This window comes from Gavia stellata, chromosome 4, assembly GCF_030936135.1.
Source record: "Gavia stellata isolate bGavSte3 chromosome 4, bGavSte3.hap2, whole genome shotgun sequence".
In the NCBI taxonomy this organism is placed as follows: Eukaryota; Metazoa; Chordata; class Aves; order Gaviiformes; family Gaviidae; genus Gavia; species Gavia stellata.
This window is the reverse complement of record NC_082597.1, coordinates 68,278,978-68,299,071: the sequence shown is the minus strand read 5'-3', so window position 1 is coordinate 68,299,071 and position 20,094 is coordinate 68,278,978. Positions and strand designations below refer to the sequence as shown.

At 46.8% G+C, this 20,094-nt stretch overlaps 1 protein-coding gene across 1 annotated transcript in view; it reads left to right on the top strand.

Annotated features, from left to right (window-relative positions):
• The window catches only part of NINJ2 (ninjurin 2), a 74,739-nt gene extending 60,481 nt beyond the window's left edge, over positions 1–14,258 (top strand). The window contains exons 2-4 of the mRNA XM_059816715.1: positions 11,447–11,717; positions 13,094–13,278; positions 14,154–14,258. Of these exons, the coding sequence (XP_059672698.1) occupies positions 11,447–11,717; positions 13,094–13,257 (435 nt within the window). The 3' untranslated portion in view covers positions 13,258–13,278; positions 14,154–14,258. The remainder of the gene's footprint in view (positions 1–11,446; positions 11,718–13,093; positions 13,279–14,153) is intronic.
• Positions 14,259–20,094: the final 5,836 nt, after the last annotated feature.

The following is a 20,094-nucleotide window of genomic DNA, read 5'->3' as shown; positions in this document are numbered from 1 at the left end:
CACTTCCCCACTTGGGGATGGTGTGGGAGGATGGCTGCCCATTTGCCCTATACCAGCTGTTGTTCCCTTGGCCATCAGAAGGCTCTAGAAGAGGGGGAAGAGCACCCAGAGCACACGCCACAGGGCTATGCGGGGGAAAGAGAGCAAGTAACTCAGCAAGCAGCAGGAAGAAAGCTCTCCCAGGGACTTTAAGGAGACCAGCAGGTAGTCCATTTAAGTTGCTAGGAGGGAAACCAAGACTGAAAGGATAGACTTACCATGCAAAGACACTTTGTTTTGAAAGTTAATGTGTCTCACCTAATGATTTCTCTAAATAATCACCTTTTTTTAGCTTAATAGACTGTTCTCATAACTCCAGTTTTACAGACTAGAGGATTTTTTTTTTTTTTTTTGCCTTTTGATGTGAGGTGATTCCACCTCAAGGTTCTGGCTGCTTCAGGTTTCTATCACATATGGCCAAAAAAAACCAGGTTCTGGCACAAAACTCACCCTGACCCCATCTGGATTTTCCTGTTGGTTCAGATTCATGTAACTTCAGCTTACAGCAGCAAGACTGCAGAGAAACCTGAGCATTTCCTTTGCAATATCATCCCCAAAACAATGTCTACATCCCCCCAAACAAAAGATACTAGATGTGCCAATCAAAGAGGAAAATTGGAGGGGAAGAGCCAAAGGGTAGGATTATTGGTTCCAACAGTGGGCAAGGACTTGGCGAACTGAGTCTGAAGGGAGGGAGGTGATGCTGCATCTGTCAGAAAACTAGATCAAGTTCTGGGTTACTCCTGTTGCAGGCTGCCTGAGTGCCCCTAAGCAAGTTTATTGGTGCCTGTCATAACAGGACACCCATGTGTGTTGAGGTGTCTGGGTGCCACCTGAATCAGAAAATAATAGCATCCCCTCCTTGTGGGACATATCCCCTGCTTCTGCAATTGAGGTATCTCCTTCCTGACTTGAACTACAGTGACAATTTTTTCTAGAAAATGAGTGGAGCAAAGAGCCATTGTATTCAACACCTTACCTGCTCACAGGCTTCAGAGTGGCAAAAGATTAACCTTAGCTGCTTAGAAGGGAATACCTCTAGGCCTCGCTAAGGAATTTCACTGAGTGTTTTCCACTGCTTTAGAACTCTGAACTTGTAAATGTTTCCCAGCAGAGTAGCGGACCATTTCAGAGATATCTTTTATATGTTCAAGAGGTGTCTTACATACATAAGCTCACTTTTCTTAGCTGCCTTTTGAAGATGCCTAAGAAGCAGACATCTCCAATGGTCCATAGGATACAGGTACAAATAGCTGCCTTCACTAGTGGGAGTTTGTTTCCAGTACCTTCTTGATTGAGTCTTGCTTCATACTGACCCTTTTTGAAGCAATGCATGCCTAAACAGTTGCTTAATGCTTTGCCACTCAAAGAAGAAATGAAATTTAAGCCAGTGAATTCATACTCAATAAAGAAGCTTAAATATACACCTTGAAAGGCTGGTGTAGCAAGTGTAGGAGAAAGAAATCCCTCATATTGGGTACTTTAGAAATCAGCTATGTTCATATCTTTTTATGAAAAAAACAGTGCTTCTAGTTGCTGGTAGCCACCCATAACTGCTGTCAGATAGGTGAAGCTTTGTAGTGAAGCTTTGTAGTGAAAGCAAGAGACTCAAAAGCAGGACACCGGTCTCATTCTGTACTCTGCCATCCTTCACTGATCTGTGATCATGCCTTTTGGCTCCTTAGCTGGTTCACTTATTAAAACATGGGTAATAGTTACATGTGTAAATGCTGTGCACAAGCTAACAAATCAATCCTATTAAAATTCAGTTAAACTTTGAAGGTACCTTATACCTTTTTATCTCTAATAGCATTAGGATAAGAGGCTCTGACTGAGACCAGAGATCTACTGTGCTAGTTACTGTACACACACAAAAAGGAGGCATTTTCTTGTGCTGGAAAGCTCTTAACATATGATAATTGAAATAGTTTTATCCCCACTTTTACCAGGAATCCAAGACAGAAATTACACAACAGCTTAGAGCCAAACTCAGACCTCTCCAACTCTTAGAAGTGCCTTTACCCACACAGTCCCATTCTTGTCCATTTTAGCCACAGCAGCATTGAAAGCACAGCTAAATGACTTGCCATAATCAATCCAAGAACAAAAGCAATAGCCTCCATCAGACAATAACCAAACCACAAGCAGAAATGCTAACCCCACACAAAGCAGTTCTAAGCCCACAGCAAACAAACATGACAGTTTTTCAGCCAGGCTCGGGCAGTTCTTCAGTGAGGCTCGGAGAGACACCATGGATGGGCTCAGCAGTACTCGGAGGTGCTCCCACGCACGCTGCTGAGAACACAGCCATGCTCCTTTCAAGCACGGCACCTTGCATCCTCTCCAGGTTACCCATCACCCCAGCCCTGGCGAGGCAGTAGCAGCCTTCCTTGGCACAGCAGGCTCACAAGCAAGAGACAGCCCCGCAAGCCAGAGCTTAATGGAAGGGCGTTAACACTAATTGAATCTGAACAGCCATAGCCATGCATCACTTTGCATTTTCTCATGTTAAAATGCAACAGCCATTTGTTCGAGCACTCCTAATGTGTTTAAAATCTTTCCAGTTACAGATGATGCTGTTTCTAAGCATGACATTCCCAAGCAGCCTGGCACAGACCTGAGATGCCGCTCTGCAGTCTTCCCTACCCTGAAGTCCATTGCTGCCCCTGTAACCCCAGTTACTACCTTGCTAGTTTCTGTATTTATTACCTAGTTTGGCCAGCCTTGAACAAACATACAAACAATTGGGATTAAGAGTTTACAAAAGTCTATCTCAGCAAGAGCACTTTTTTTTTTTTACCTCTCCTGATGACATGAGGCCAGATGCTCAGCTGCAAACTGACACAACTCAGAGTGTGCCAGTTCTGAACAAAATCAGCAGATTCAGCCTTTTTAGATCCAGAGATTGGCTCAATTTCCTGGCAGAGAAGGAAGCTAAACCTGGCAGTATTTGAAGAAAGAGAATACTATACACCCAGGTGAGACTAAATGAGCAGGGGTCTGTTTGGATACGCTGATGAGCACTGCAATAGGAGACAGACACTGACCCACAGCACAAAGACATTGTGAGTGTTAGTACACATGAAGCTGGAAAAAATGCTTTGTGGATGAAGAAAATCTTATAAATAATAGAGGGACCAAAACCCCTGAGTTCCACTGTTTATGGATGTGATTTCATCAGCTCTGCCTCTGTTGAGGCAGTCACGTTCCTCCCTCTTTCCACCTGGACTCTCACAGCTTCCTTTCTGTGGAGAGCCCCGAACACTCAGAGGGTGACCAGGGGCACATATATGTCAAAATCTGCAGATGCACCTGAACTCTAGTGCCTTAGAGTGAGGTTTATCTGGGAAACACTGCAAGATGTAAAGCCCCCTGGGAATAAGAAAATCACCTACTTAATTTCTTCAGCTCCAGTGGCTTACCTGCATGATGAATTTGGTCCATGTGTATTAAATACACAACACAGATACATATCACACTTCTCCAGTAGATCTTAGCCATCTCTCTCCCTAGATATCACCTGTGTGAGTATTATTATTTTACAGATGGGGAAACTAAGATCCAGGGAGAGCAAGTAGGATGCCCTAAGCCACACAACAAATGACAAATTAACCTTGGGCTTCCTCACATGAAAAGCAACATCAGACTAGGGCTGGGATGGTTCTGTATACAGAGTTGCAGGTCACTGGGTGAACAGAGCACAAGGGACTGTTACTATATCTTTGTCTCGTTCTAAGATTTATTTTTTTTTTCCATACCCTACACATCTGCTACAAACCACAGTCAGAGGGGAGTTGGCCCTTTGGTCTGATCCAGTACAGCTGTTACTACATTCCCTCAGTTTTAGAAATCAACCTGACCCCTCAGCATTGGATGCTAGCACCCTTAGACTTGGAAGAAGTTCAAATTTAGGACCTTGCTTTAGGAATATTTTGTATTAAAATGATTTATATGAACACATTTGCTCTTTGGATCTGGCAGCAGCCTGCAATCAGGCCCAGCTTTTCTTAATATTTTGGGCCATAAGCCATCCAGCTTGGGGATTTATTCATCTTAACATGTTTAGCTTTGTAAGCACAATGCGGTAGTTACTGTTGTGCCTCCCGGCTGCTCTTCCATTTTTTATAAACTCATTTTCTCTGCTAACCTACTTTTAATCTTTTTTCTTGCAAAGCTGTTTTTAGTCTTCCCTTGCTTCCCCCCTTCCCCCCCCCCCCCCAAAAAAAAAAAAACAAACAAACCAACCCCAAACCACTGGGATAAAACTGCTCTGGGTGCTAAACACTAGTGACTTGAATAGGCTCCAGCTTCTATATCCTGGCTTTGGAAATAATTGTTCCCACTAATCCTTTTGAGTGCACTCCCAATTCCATACATTCAAAGAGCTGCCCCCCCACCCCCCCCCCCGACACACCCAATTGCTTCTGTTCAACAATCAGAGATCATGCATCAGCACATTGTAATTGCTGGTGCCAAGCAGTTCTCGAGCCCCCAAACCCACTAACTGTTTCTGAGCTATGGATGGAGGCTCCTCCACCAGTGTCACTGCCCTTCCTGCTTTATCCTCATCCCAGCTACCTGGAAAAGAAAAATTATCTTCTATTCCAGCTCAGCCCTGCAGCCTGCCAGTCAATTCCTGGATCCCTTCAATTCAGTATCATAAATACACTTAATGTGGTAGTTCAGTATAGATTTGGTAAGACAGTTATTTGAGTGATGATACATAATTTATGTTGCCCTGTAACATAGGAAGCTGTGAGTGGTGTCTGAGAGTGAATGGATTCAAGAAACTCGCCATACAGCAGCACAGACTGCCAAAGGGGGAAAAGGGTAGGGAGAAAAAAAAAAAAGACAGCAACCCAAGGGAGGGGGTGCGTGGAGGAAGAGAAGAGCTCGATAGCAGGAACAAGTGTGAAAGAAAGGCAACATGAAAGGCACAGGCTAAGAAAAGAATGGAGAAGGAGAAAACAGAAAATGAGGATGAAAGAAGAGAGGAGGAGCTGAACAGAAGATGGAGATGGGGCAGAGAGGGTCTGCAGGATGAGTAAGAGACAAGAAGCATGGAAAGGGAGAAATGGAGAGCAGAGTATGCATGCTTGACGCGACAAGCAGGTCTCTGCAGGCTGCGAGTGCCGCAGCCAGCCGGGAAGCAGAACCAACTGCTGTGTCAGCCGGAGGGCAAGGGCGAGGAGAGGCACCCCCACTCCCATGGGGTTCTGCTACCTCATGACTCACCCCTGCTCCTCTCCTCTGCTCCCCCTACCAGCCACAGCCGGGGGACTGCCTGGCTTCCCCACCCACTTCCAACCCTTCAGCTCTACGTGGTGTTGGGTTTTGCTGTTAGTCTCCTGCCCGACCTCATTTTGGGAAGTTGTAGCAGGAATATGTGGCCAGCCCTTCAACTGGGTGAATTGGAGACACTCTGCTGGCAGTCTCACCCAACTGCATTATCACCCCTTTAGCGATAGTAGTGTCCTACTTTAGCACCCCTTAGCTCAAGGGTGAAGGTCATAAGTGCTGCACCATGGTAACATCTCTGCCCAAGAGAACTCACCAAGTTTGCTGTGGGTCTGAGATGAGACACAGCAGGTGGATAAAGCAAATGGAAAGTGGGAGTTTGGTGAGGCTAGAGAATACGAACAACGTTTAGCAAGCACACGGGATCTGTGCCTGCCGTTTGCCTAGGCTTCCACTTCTGAAGTGGCACTGGCTCTCAGCTCCTGGAAGTTACTTTTTGGTTGGAGAGCTCTCATCCAAACAGTTGGTGTTAGTAAACCATCTGTTACACTGAGCAGTGACCTGTCACAGAAATGGAGAAACACCTCAAAGAAAGATCTCCATCAGGACCACTCCCATATATGGGAGAGCCTGAGATACCAGGAAAGCATCTGTGATTTATTTTCTGGGATTTATCCAATATAAACTGAAGGCCACACAACCATTTGGCTCTAAACAGGACCCCTAGCGAGCAGAACAGACAGCTATATTAAAAGGAAAAAACCCTAAGCACAACAACTGGCCTAGTCAACAGCCTCCACAGAGGCTGAAGAGGGGGACTGGCCCTGAACACTCAGTTTTCCTTTTGCCTGCAGCATCCATGATGAGGCTTACTATTACTTCTGTTGGTGGAACACAGCCAAGATGCTTGCTATTGTGCCAAATTGGAGAAAAACCGCCTTTGCTTCGTGGAGTTCACAATATAGCTGGTATTGACCAAAGTGTTTCCTGCATGTCTCTTCTCTTGCACACGTGTGGCTGTGCACAAACCTGCTTCCTTGCCTGCAGGCTGACACGTACAGCTCTGCGAGGGAAGTCCGATCGGCAGATGTCTGGTAATCGCTGCTGTTTCCAGTGCTGCCACTGACACAGTCTGTGCCTAGGCATGGTATGCAGGCCAAAAATATTAAAACTGGCTCTCTTCATGCCAAGTGAAGTGGTCAGGAGCTGCAGGGAGTGAGCTCCTCTGGAAAAGTAGAGTAGCTAATAACTGTGCACTTAAAAGTAGAAGTATTGATTGAGAGCAGGGCCTTTAATCTCCACACTCAGCCTGTAGAAAGGGAACTGTGCTCCTCTCCTACCTTGCAAGATGACGACTCTGTGTGCTTTAACGTTCATCAACTGATATTTACAAAGTTATAAAGCTGCCAACTGGCAAATACTGTGGAAAAATACCCTGGATTTCCCCTGCTGCCTGATGCTGTGTGTGTGCGTCCCTGCGTGTGCTCGCCTGCGTGTGTCTGGCTGTTTATCGGCCAGGATCCTCATGGCAGGCGTCAATGCACCTACCCCTCTGAATGCACTGCCTGCATTCATGTCTCTGTTTTCTTTGGAATGCTCCAGCATTTCCCTTGGAACTAATGGCCAATAGTATAGTCTCTCCTCAGACATCCCCCTCTGCCAGAGTGCTCCCATGAAAAGGATTTTCATTCTCATATTTGTGAGCCTCATGCTGTCCCACTGTCTCTTTCAGGATGTTCTCCCCTGGGGATAGGGTCACAAAACCCACACAGAGTTGCAATTAGATATGCTCTGTAATTTTTTTTTCTGCCCTGAAAAATACGACAAGAGAAACTGGAGGTTTTGTAGAAATTGTCCAAGTAGATTTAAGAAAGCGCTGTGCTCCCCTTGGCCTGAAATCTGCAAGCTCTGGAAAGAAATATTTAGATGAACCTCCTCCAAAAGTTTTCAGAAGGCGGCAGCTATTTCTTGTAAAAATAAATGTGTAATAAAAAGCAAAGAATTTCCCTTGAAAACTAATTTCAGTAGAAATTTTTCAGGTAGCTTCAGTGAGCTGTGGAGCTCAGCATGCCCTCTGGTGCCAGAGCCAGGTCTCACAGGCCCTGGGACCACCAGCTCCCTACAGCAAAGCCGGAGATCAAGTTCAAAAAGAAAAAAAAAAAACCCCACACTTGTGGCGATATTCATCCTTCCTTCTATAAGAATTCCTACAAAACTTAAAAATAACAATAGAAGTGAGAGTTAAATATTCGTGTGTGTGTGTGCTTTGAGTAAGAATAAAGCATCCGACTTAAAAACCGTAGATGAGTACCTCACTCACCTCCTGTAGCGATCTGTACGGCTGTGCCACATTTACACAAAGGAAGCAGAACGGGGATTTGCCTGATGTCAGATTGAAGCCAGCAGAGTCTTCACAGGGAAAGAGGTTGTCTCATATGGAAAGCCAAAACATGCAGAAATGGGACACGGGAGCCGAGCTCCAGCACCAGTTCAGCCAGTGCTGGTGGGCAACTGGGCTCTACTTTTTCAAGTCCTAATTTCCCTACCCTTAAAAACTAGTCCATAATGATACAACCCCATGCAGGGAAAGTACTGTGTACTGGTAGGTGCTGTTTTCCAGCAGACATGCTGGCTCTGCAATAACACTTGCAAGATGAACTTGGTGTCTGACTGCCAGGTGCAGGTTTCCTCTCTTTGAGGCAATATGGAAAATATAGTGGCTCCCACATCACAGTGGCTCACGCATCACAGAATCACTAAGGTTGGAAAAGACCTGTAAGATCATCAAGTCCAACCATCAACCCAACACCACCATGCCCACTAAACCATGTCCCACAATGCCTCGTCCACACATTCCTTGAACACCTCCAGTGATGGTGACTCCACCACTTCCCTGGGCAGCTTATTCCAGTGTCTCACCACTCTCCCAGTAAAGAAATTTGTCCTAATATCCAGCCTGAACCTCCCCTGGCACAACTTGAGGCCATTTCCTCTTGTCTTATCACTTGTCACTTGGGAGAAGAGACCAACACCCACCTCTCTGCAATGCCCTTTCAGGTAGTTGTAGAGAGCGATGAGGCCTCCCCTCAGCCTCCTCTTCTCCAGACTGAACAACCCCAGTTCCCTCAGCCGCTCCTCATAAGACTTGTGCTCCAGACCCCTCATCAGCTTTGTCGCCCTTCTCTGGACATGCTCCAGCACCTCAATGTCCTTCTTGTAGTGAGGGGCCCAAAACTGAACACAGGATTCGAGGTGCGGCCTCATCAGGGCCGAGTACAGGGGCACGATCACCTCCCTACTCCTGCTGGCCACACTATTGCTGATACAGGCCAGGATGCCGTTGGCCTTCTTGGCCACCTGGGCACACTGCTGTCTCACATTCAGCCGGCTGTCAACCAACACCCCCAAGTCCTTTTATGCAGGGCAGCTTTCCAGCCACTCGTCCCCAAGCCTGTAGTGTTGCATGGGGTTGTTGTGACCCAAGTGCAGGACCCGGCACTTGGCCTTGTTGAACCTCATCCAATTGGCCTCGGCCCATCAATCCAGCCTGTTCAGATCCCTCTGCAGAGCATCCTACCCTCGAGCAGATCAACACTCCCACCCAACTTGGGAGTCGTCTGCAAACTTACTGACGGAGCACTCAATCCCCTCATCTAGATCATCAACAAATATATTAAACAAGACCAGCCCCAAAACTGAGCCCTGGAGGACATAGCGGTACATAGCAGCTCTACTAATCCTTGACTGACAGAACTTTCAAACAGGAATCACAGTTTTTCATTAGTCATTGGAAGAGTTTCCCAGATCCAGTGACTCCGCATCGGAGAGTTGTGGCCGTCCTTGCCTGTGGTATCTTGTCCCAGACAGGGGAACATGCCATTGTGCTCATTCACACAAGAAAAGCCCACATGAAAGCTGTCTGTTTTCTTTGCCTCATCATCTGGGACACAGAGCTCAGTACCTTGCAACTCTACCCCATTTCCCACTCCAGGTAAAGGAGCTTGGGGTCAGCTCAAAAGGAGGATGTGATTTCATTCAACAATAGCTCCTGAGTGGCTTATTTGTCTCCACATAAGCGACTGGGAACAGATGTCTCAGCCTCCTTGTACCAGTCACTTATCTAAGAAAAGCTTTGTCTTTTTTGTACAGGGTCCTTGTTCTCGCACCCTTAACTCATCATTACACAGAAATAAACTATCAATGCCCAGCCTTGTGACGCTGCAGGGAGGAGGGCTGAGTCTCCAGGAATAAGGAAGAAAACACATTAAAGGGGTCAAATCTCAAACCTTGCACCACTTGGTATGGGTACCACTCTGTTACAACAGGATCATGTGCTTTTAAGCCAGCTGAGAGGGGGCAGTACCTAAATGTAGGTTTTTAAAACAGGTTCCCAAGATCAGACCTTTTGCTGGCCTCCTTTTTCCCCTGAGATGTGAGATACCTCTATTCTGCCCCAGACAGTAATATTTAAGGAGTCCTGAACCCCTACACGCTGCCTTAGAGTCCTTACCAGCTCTCTAGACTTCTACTTTTATCTCCTTCCAGTATCTTTTAAATTCTGCCTTCCACAGCAAGAAATACAGGCTTTGCAAAGGAGCCTCTTAACCACAGTAACTTTACTGTTAGAAACCACAAGGATTACATGCTTTAAGCGATAAAAAAAGAAATATATTGCCAAAAGCACCTTCCTACCCCAAGCCAGCCCCTTCTTAGGGATCACAGTTCACCAATAGTTCTAATTGGACACAGTCCTTCCTGCCTGCTTTTTACTATACATCTTTCTCATGTGAGGGTGATTGCTGGCACGGGCCACAACCCCATTCTGAAATCCAGCCCTGATGTCACTATCAGACACACAACCACATGCAGCACTCTCCCAGAATCCCTGGCTTTGCTCACACTCCCACCCTGGCACAGAGAAAGCCAGTCTTACCCAGGGATGCACAAAGAGACCAGAGACAGCAGCATGAAGCACTAGCCATAACCCTTCTCTAGTATCACGCCCAGAACATGGAAGAAAGATTACATTTTGTACTTTAGCTGGTACAAAAGGACGAAAACAGGACTTACCATTTGAGCCAGGCACAGTCCTACTTCCACTATGCACCCAGAAAAATCTCTTCCACTGCTCTGAGCAAAAGAGGTCACCTCGGACCGATCCCTAGCCCTTATCTCCAGGTTTAAAGGGTTATCCATCAGACAGCACTGAGGGCAAGGTTGCCGGTCTTCACTACAGCTGACAGGAGGCTGATTACCCAGAACTGAAGCCTGTCTGCTATGTGGAAGTGTTGGTTTTCTTTCTTTTTAAGAAAGAAGGTCATACCTTGCTGCAGATTTATCCAAATCTTTTGTAATTGTTGCCTTTGCTGATGGTTTATTACCAGCTGATGACACTATGGATGAATTGAAACTATCTTTTCTATCTTTTTTTTTTTTTTTCCATCATTTGGATCAAGACAGCTAACAGGGGAACTCACTTAACAAGAGAGAAAAGGTGGATGGCTAAAAGCAGCCAAATGACCCACAGCTTGTAATTAGGTTAAGGGTAACCAGGTGATTTACCCGTTGTAAATACCTGTTTTTTTCCACTGACAAAAAATGTGCCTAAATGATTAGTTAAAGTTAGGTGTGACGGATGCCACCCCTTGTCTCAGTGTGTTTCAGTGCCTGTTGTTTTGATGAAATAGTGCCCCTGGTTTCAGAAACAAAAATGTGGATTGTCCCATCTGTTCTATCATCTTGTCTAAGACAGTAGTAGCCAGCAAAAAGTGTTCAGAGGAGATAGAAAGCCCAACCACTGACAGTCCTTTGAACACCCGACCCAAAGAGAAGATCCCTCTCTAATCCCCTGTAAGTTTGAAGCTTGTCTGTGCCCTGAAGGAAGAGAATTTAATATTCCTTGCAAAATCCCAGGCTCTAGGTAATCCACATTATCGTAACTCTGGACAAGCTTGTTTTCCACAAAAATACCGAGTATTTTTCTAACCTTGCTGAGCTCTTGATCACTGCAAATATCTTGTGCCTATTAATATCATGAGGTGACTGTGAGGGGAAACTGGGTGCTCTGAACATGTTTAAAACACGCAACTTTGTCTCTTTCCCAGGCTTTCTAGATAAACCCCATGGGGAGGCAGCAGTTCATTCGACATGGATGGGTCTGTTGGCTTAGCAATCGTACCAGTTCATGCAGTTTCTCCTGTCTCCCCAGGGAGTGAATCCTCAGCTCCGGATTAACAGGCCGATAAACATCAACCACTACGCGACGAAGAAGAGCGTGGCGGAGAGCATGCTGGATGTGGCACTGTTCATGGCGAATGTCACACAGCTCAAAGCGGTGCTGGAGCAGGGAGCTTCCTTCCAGTACTACACCACCCTCATTGTGCTCATCAGCATCTCCCTCTTCTTCCAGGTGATGATCGGGATTCTCCTCATCATCACTGGTAAGGCAGCTGCCGAGGCGTGTGCACCCTCGCAGGGTGCTACTGCAGTAGGACACCCCATGGCTGGGCCAGCATGGGGGTGGGAGGGAGAAGCCTCTTCCCCTGAACTGTTTCCCCTGGCTCCAAGCAGGGCTGCAGGAGGGTTGAAGAGACAGCTTGACATGGGAGGTGGGGAGGTCCGTGTTACTGCTTTTCAAAAAGTGGGGAGTGGGTATTTTTTCTCTTGCACAACAGCTCTGAGCACTACTCTTCCTTCACTTCCCTGCTGCTGAATCCCTGTCGTAGGGAGAGAACTGGGTTTGGGGCCTCTTGTTTGCCCATCCTGTAACATGCCCCTTCATGCAGCTCCTGCAGATACAACATTTTAGCTGTATCTTTCGCCTCACTCAAGCTGGGGCCTAACAGAACAATTTAGGCAGAGGTATTCCCTATATTAACCTCACATTTAACCAATGCCACAGTTCTCCTAATGCCATACAGACAGTATGTTAACACCAGCATTTCAGACAGGCTTGCCCAGTGTTCCATCTGATACAGGAGTTGCTACAGTGCAGCCTCCAACACATGCCCAGTATTAAAAGTCTGCAGAATGCTGCCTTTTCCTGTGTATCCTACGTGGTTTTTTATGTGGGACACGGGATCAGAGGCTACAGGAAATCCTGTGACGTGCTCCTTCCCCTGCCTCACATGGCACAGCCTTTCCTGGTGGCAGCCACGGTGGCCAGAGCCAGCTGTGAGGAGAAGGGGGACAGGGGACCACAACTGAGGACAGGGAGCCACAAAGCTGCCGTTCGCATGGCTTATTGGCCAGACAGCCCCAGTAACCGGTGCATTCCTGCATCTGAACTGATCAATGCCAATCAGCCAGGGCTGATCCCATTCATGAACCCAGATACCTCCTGGTCTGGGGGTGAGGAGGGGGTTGATAGCTGTGTCAGCACGTATGTGAGATTTGGGTGTCAAGGAGGACCTGGCCTCCCAACCCAAGTACAACGTTGCTGACCTTTGTCCCCCATGTCACCCAACCTTCCCTTGCCATGTCCCATGGCCATGCAGTTGGGGCTCACATGGCACATGCCTGGCTAGTGTGCAGCAGTAATTTGGCTATTTAGGGTTGGCCTGTTGGAGGGCCATGGCACCTCCATGGGAAAACAAAGAAATGATGTAAAAAAAATGTTTTTCCTCTGCTCCATCCTCCTATGTCAACCTAGGGCAAGCTGTGGCCCCTGTAAAGTTCCCAGGACTTTTTCCTCAGCCCTGTGGCCACAGTGCCCGGGGGCACCATGGACATTTGCCAGGCAGGGAAGGCTGGCAGGGGCTGGGTGACTTGGAGTCAAGCTACAAATCTCCCTTTCTTTTTGCATTGTATCGCACAGCTCGTTTGAACCTGAATGATGTTGCAAAACAACCCCGCCTAAATATACTCAACAACACCGCCACAGGTCTCATCTTCATCACAGTCATCCTCAACATCTTCATCACAGCCTTTGGGGTGCAGAAGACTGGCCTCTACCCTACCAGGAATTTTCGACCTTATTAAGTCATGGGGCAATGGAGTCAGGTAAGAAAAGGGTGAGTTCCCATCACTGCCAGTCCCTGGAAGGGCTCTCAGTCTCAGAAAACATCATTGCAAGGTGGAGAAGGAGAAGGGAAAGCTGCACAAATTAACAAAGCCTTTCCAGAGGCATGTTGTTGTCCCATGAGCTTCTGGGGCCATTGAACAAATTCCCTCAGTGGAGGAGGATTTCTCCTTGCTAGGTGTTTAAAGCAAGAACACCAAACATCCCAACTGCTGGGATTTATCAGCAGCAAGTGGTTTTCAGAAGGCTGCAGACCTCATTGTGGCTTGTGGGTGGGAGCTACATTTGGAAAGAAAACTAGGTGCGTTCTGGAAGGTATCCAAAGATGGTAGCATTATCTGAGCAGAAGAAAAGGAAGGTGCTGGCGAGGCAGGGGTGAAAGAGCTCTTCACAACAGCCAGTGTGGTTTGGCAGGGGCTGTTTTAAGAATCTAACTCTCTTGAGAGAGTCTTGTGAATAAGAGTTCAACCAAATTCTTGGGTTCCCATGTCAGGTCAACGAGGGAATGACATGTTCTTAGGTCAAAAGCACTTTAGGTCAAGTGCTTAGGTCACCTCTTGCTTACATGACCTGCAACATGTAAACATAGTTTAAACACAATATACTGGGGCAATGGCCAGCAAGAAAGCTCGATAGATGCATGATATGATGAGGTAGGATGCAAAGGCCAAAAGCCTCTATAAAAACCCTGCTGGCTTGGGATCCAGAAGGGTGTGAGCGCTGAAGAGCAGCACCCCACACCCGTAGGGGTGGCCGTGATGCCGAGTGACCAGGTATGCCGTGACTGCTTCTCTCTGCCCGTGCAGCATGGAGGAGCCTGCTGTGACCCTACTGGCGTTTCTTGTCTTCACTGCAGGATCTGAGCAGCGTGGCTGGCGGAGAAAGTTCTCCTCCTCTACGTTTTCACTGATCTCAGCAGAAGCCCATCGATGAATCCAGAGAACTGGATTAAACTTTCAAAACTGTGTATGTGCCATGGTATACCAGCCCCTTACCACAATGCTTTTGCAGTTCTGACGGGGTGAAAACATTGCCTTTCAAAGCTAGAGCAAACTTTGCTAGAGAAAGCGGCAGGAACAGCAGCAGGTACACAATTTCAAAGCACAGTTCTTGTGCTTTCTTGTGCTGCTTCATCACTTGTTTTAGTTGCCTGCTTCACATACTCAATATTGGCTCATTTCGTAGAGAAGACTGAACAATTTACTTTATAGGCTAAATAAACAAGAAAAGTCCAGCTTTTTTGTCTCAAGCATAAGTTGCTATACTTAAAGCAATGCTATCTAATAGTTTACCTCCCAAATGTTGGTATGGATTTCTCAAACTAAAAAAAAAAAGTAGTTCTCATGGGAGGGTAGAAAAGTGTGTGTATGTCAACGTAGCTAAAACCAGTTCAATGTTTTCCTAGTTGTTTAAAAATAAAATTAAATGCGACACAGTTAAGAGAACAATCAGCTATTTCCAACATTGGAAAATTAACAATGACAGAAAATAGATATTACGGTCTGATGTCATTGCCAGGGACCTATCAGGAATGATGTCAGAATAGCCTGACAATATTTAGTAGAAAATGAAGAAACTTTATACATAAGGAGACACTCTAGGCTTATTGCCACAATGAGAAATGACAGGTGCATAGTGTATTACTTTATTAAAAAATCACCATTATAATTTAAGGTCTTATCACTAACATAAATGCTTTTAAATGTATCATTTTTATACTGACAATGCTGGGAATTCTCTTGTACTAGAACAATTTGTTTCCTTAAAAAAAAGTCTTTGAATTAATGATTTTTCAGATTTTTTTTGAAAGAGTAAAAATTTTTGATCCTAAATTTTGTAACTCTATAGTCATGCTAAAAAATTGGTATTTTAATAGCCTGGTGTAAGCCTATTTATATAATGACATGCTTTTCTGATTATTAAATGATTTTTTCATTGTACGGCAGAATCAGAGTTCAATATGGATTTTTGATTTTGCATACTCTTGCCACCACTGAGAAAGAAATGTCATGAAAATGTCCACATACTGGTCTTTAGGAGCTACTGGGAGTGTCTGACACTTAAAAAAACCAGGTATGGGCAGATTTCATTTGTACTCTATATTTGACTTTACAGAACTAAATTTCTGTTTAAGTCACAGGTGGTGCTTCTTTCTGCAGAGGGTGTGAATGATCTTGCCCACAAAGGCTGGTGGGTAAGGCTACGGGCCAGCATCAACCAGTACCTGCAAATGACAGTGGCTTTTTTGCAGCTGAAGGAAAGCTGCATAGAAAGAGTAGGGTGGAAAATGCCAGTTACGCATTTACCAGAATTTAAATCAGCAAAGCTGAGCACAGTCTGGGATCTGTTTGGTTAAGCAGGTAAAGACTCGTCCTCCACTTTGTCTGGGGGATGGCAGGTCTGGAGCGACACTGAGTTTGCTGCTTATCTTGGTCCTCGGCCTCTGCTGAGACCGACAGCAAACAGGGGTGAGTGTTTCTGGGAAGTCTCTATTATCCTGCTCTTCCTCTTGAAAAAGGCTTCCCTGTAGAGGCAGCAAAACTGGTTCTAGCCAATGCAAAACCACCAGCTAAGGGCTTTCAGCCACTACTGGTCAGCTGGGTTCATGAAAAGGTAAAGAATTATGCATCCCATGTGCAGATCCCAAATCCTGTGACTCATTGCTTCACAGAGTAGGAGGCAAAGCAATTAGCATTGATGACTGAATGTAAAGAGAGAAAAAAAAGAAACAGTTCAGCTGGGAAAGCAGCAGTGAGGGGAATTTCATTACCAGATCCTAACTTCAACATCATCGTCTCAGAGAGCTGCCAGGTCAGGTATAGCAGCACGCAAGGCCTGCCTGAGCAGAGAGGGCTTCCCATCACCCAGCCCAGGCAAGCAGAAGACTGGCAGCGTGCTGGAATGCTTTTCCCCCCATCACTTTTAATCATCGTTTCTCATTATAATGGAATCAGACTCATTAGCAACCTTGGCTGCCTTTTTCCCCCTCCATGTCTGACTCCCATTCCTGCCAAGCTTTTTATACTCAAAGGAGGCAGAGTTGAAGCGAAAAGGGGCCAAGTTTGAATCTAAATAAGCAGTTGCCGTGAAAGAGGTGACCTCCCATTTATGTAGGCTGTGCCAAGTACCGAGCTCAGGTCTAGACTCTCACCTGCGGTCTTCTCCAGGAATTGTCCCCCACTTGCGAGACGGACAACTTTGTTCTCCACATTCTCTCTCTATGATCACATTGCACTTGGGCTTTGCTGGGACACGTATTTGTCCCATGTTTCTATCTTGTTTCACTTGATAAACCCAGGAAGACAGGAAAAAAACTGTTTTGTTGCCATCCCACTTCCTACAGCCCTAGAGGGGATTGAAACAGGTCTGGCTCCTGGCTAACCTTGCTTACTGCATCTCCCACCCGCCTGTGGCTGCAGAGCTCTCCCTGGCTTGGGCAGAGTGACCTGTCTCTCTGGTATTGCCTACCCCTTCGGTTATATGAAACCAGAGGAGCAACACCTGGTTTCTAATCCCTGCTGCATGGCGATGCGGGTGTGAGTAACACACGGACAGAACTGAGCTCTTGTAGGAAGACAATGTATTTATAAAATGTGAGGGAGAATCAGTATATCCCCCAACTCTAACAGAGACGTGGCCCAGGAGTCGTCTTGAAGGCACAGAGCCACTTTAAGGCAGATAATTCAAAGGTACAATTCAGATTTTTAACACAAGGCATCGGTATCTAAAAAACCATCAACTTCAGACATTTGTAGGCAATGAGAAGAGGCGAGATGTTCATACCAGGTAAATGTAAAAGACAATGACAAAACAAGTCACATTATAATTTTCACACAATACATTTCTCTCAGAATAAAAGCCAGCCCTTCTTTGTTCCCTTCGCTGACCTGCAAAACAAGCCTCAGCCCCACAATTCCCAGTCCTGAAGATGGAGTCGTCATTTGTGGGCAGAGCCTCCTTGCCGTACACCCTGCGCTTGGGGGCCCAGGGTCCCCAGCCTGGCCACATCCTGCCCCAGGGAAAGTCTCTTCTGCAGCATGGCCCATCATCTCCCCAGCTGTCCCCAGACAGAGCTACCAGAGCAGCTCCCTCCTGCCTGCCTGCCTGATGCAGGGGAAATCCCATGCAACGGATTTCCTCCTGCCATTGAGGCAGGACACAGCCAGGATGAACATGAAGGCCAGAAACTCGGGGCAAACTTCACCGGAAACTCAGGCACAGCTTCCTAAAAAGATCCTGCTGACAGAAATGAGATCAACTGTCAGGTGGAGTCAGCTTCCCGGCTGTGGTGAAGCCAGGTTCTCTCTTGCTCTCCGGGAGCTGTGCTGGACCCAGAGACAAGCACTCCTCACAGCGGCAGTGCACGCACGCAACACAAGTGACGGGATGAACTGACTGCCAATCAGGGACGGCAGTGGCCTGGCCACCACCCTGGATGGCCACATTCTTTCACTGCATGGCTGCAGGACTTACCTGCTCCTGCCGTGCTCCCCGCTCTCCCCCTCTTCATGACTCTGGGGAGAAAAACTGCAGGTTGTTTTGGAAGAGGGGCAGCAGCCTCAGAGCAAAGCCTGGCGCTGCTCCTGCAAGATATGCTCCTGGCGAGCGAGCGTCTATCGCCTTCTCTCCCTACAACCTGCAGTGGTGTCCGAGCATGTGGGCTGGAAAACAGCTTTTGTCCCCATGGGCTCTCCCCAAGCTCCTCCATAGAGGCTGCCAACTAGTGCGAATTAGTATTAATCACTTTTACTACCGCAATACTTAAATACCAACTAAGAATCCCCACTGTGCTAGAAAGGGAAGAACATTTGTGATGGCTACTTTGACACTGGCCATCAGGAAACTGGACTGAAACCCACTAACTCTTTACATCTCCACCAAGGAGTCCTCACGAGGTAAACAGTTCTGCTTGCCACTGGCCTGGGTTACAAGGCGTGAAGGAAGGAACACAGTCACAGCTAAAGCATGGAGGCAAAATCCTCAAATTCTGCTGGCAGGGCTGGAGTGAGGGCTGCACCCTACTTTCCAGTCCACTCTTTCCTGACTGTCCTCTCTGGTGAGGAAGAGGGGTTACTCATATCATTTAAGCCAAGTGAGTTACCTTCTGGACGCACCTAATTCTTGCCAGTGTCTGCAGATGAACACCAGCTGCTAACTTTAGGTGCTGCAGACAACATCTAAGCCAGATGTGAAAGCACATGGTACAAATAACCCTTCCTCCCTGTACATGACATAAGGGCTGCCACCGAATCCATCAGCTCTCCATCTGCAAAATGGGCGTCATGCCGTTCTCTGCTTGATGGGGCCAAACAACTGGGTCCTGCTCACGCCTTGCCGTGTCCCGGCACTCGGCCTCCCTGCCAGCCTCTCCCCATTCCACAGGGATTGCGTGACAGAGCCAGCCTGGACAGGCTGTGGAGGTGCAGTCCTGGAGCCTGGAGAGCAGCTCACCTGCACGCTCGTGGGGTTGTGCCTGTGTTTGAGTGAAGCACAGGCTCCGACACGCACCGAGAGCGCGACTGACACTGCACATTCCAGGCAGAAACAGCTTATTGCAACATTGCATCACAGGGCTCTGGCCTCCTAAACTCCTGTAATACATTTTAAAAAAAATAATAGTGTTGCCTGTTGTCAGCCTCTTCCCTCTCCCCCCAACAGCAGTGTTTCATTTCTTAGTCTCTATATCGGTAAAGTACTTTCTCTCAATAAAAAGACTGCTCTGGCTTGGGCAGAAGGCTAAGGCTGCCTCTTCTGAGATATTCAGTGCCTGCATTCTGGCAAAGGCTCCATGGACTAAGAGACACAGCCATCTCTTGTCTACTTCTCACCAGAGCTGCACACTGCACAGCGAAACTTTCTGAAATCTGGTTGACTTTTTCTGACTCCATCAGTTGCAAAACCTGGACTGAGGCAAGCAGATGATCTGGCAAGATTTCTGTCTCACGTGCCAGAACTTGCGTGTTCAGTTTTCTACTGCAATAGTGGAATTTGATGGACTTGTCAAGCACCACAGAATTAATAAATGAATGCCTATTGTGAATTGGCATCCACTGCATCAGTGTAAAAAGCAAACAATTCTAGTACCATGTACTGCTTGTATCCTGCATACCTCCATTACTCACTTCTCAACGATTCCCTGAAGAGCTGGGTGCCATGAGCAGCATCCTATGTCACGCTCTCCCCTGAAGCCTGAGACCAGTAGCAGCCCTTTCAGCACAGTATGGGGACACCAAAGCTCCAGTGTAGAGCACTGAGTGGGATTTCTGGGTTTCTATAGTCTTGTAAAATGATTACAGGGGTAAAAAAATCTTGCCTTACATTAACAGGAGTTTTAGGGGATGAGAATTCCTTGTAGCATCAGGCTAGCTGTGGACAGGGGCTCTTTCCACGGTTCTTGGATCAATGCCAGCATGGGTCTGCCCACCCTTTTATTCACTCTACCCTCTTCTGTCCTTGCTGTTCTTTGCACCCAGTGCACATGCCAAGGCTTGAGGCCACCTCCTCCATACCGGGCCAGAGCTCCCTGGGCTGTTCCAGAGATGAAGCACCAACAGCTGTGCCAGTTCTTCAACCAAGAAGCCTGCTCTTTACATAAAACTCAAACTATGACAAGACATAACTGTGAGGCCATAACTTATTAAATTAACCTTTAGATGCTGCATAAATGTACAGGACTTAGAGAGCAGAATACTCTGTCTCCTCTTTTTCTGACAAAATCACAATATTTCAACTAATAAAATATTGCCACTTCTTCCCTGCTAGGGTTTCCCTGATATCATTAGGACAAACACACGTCT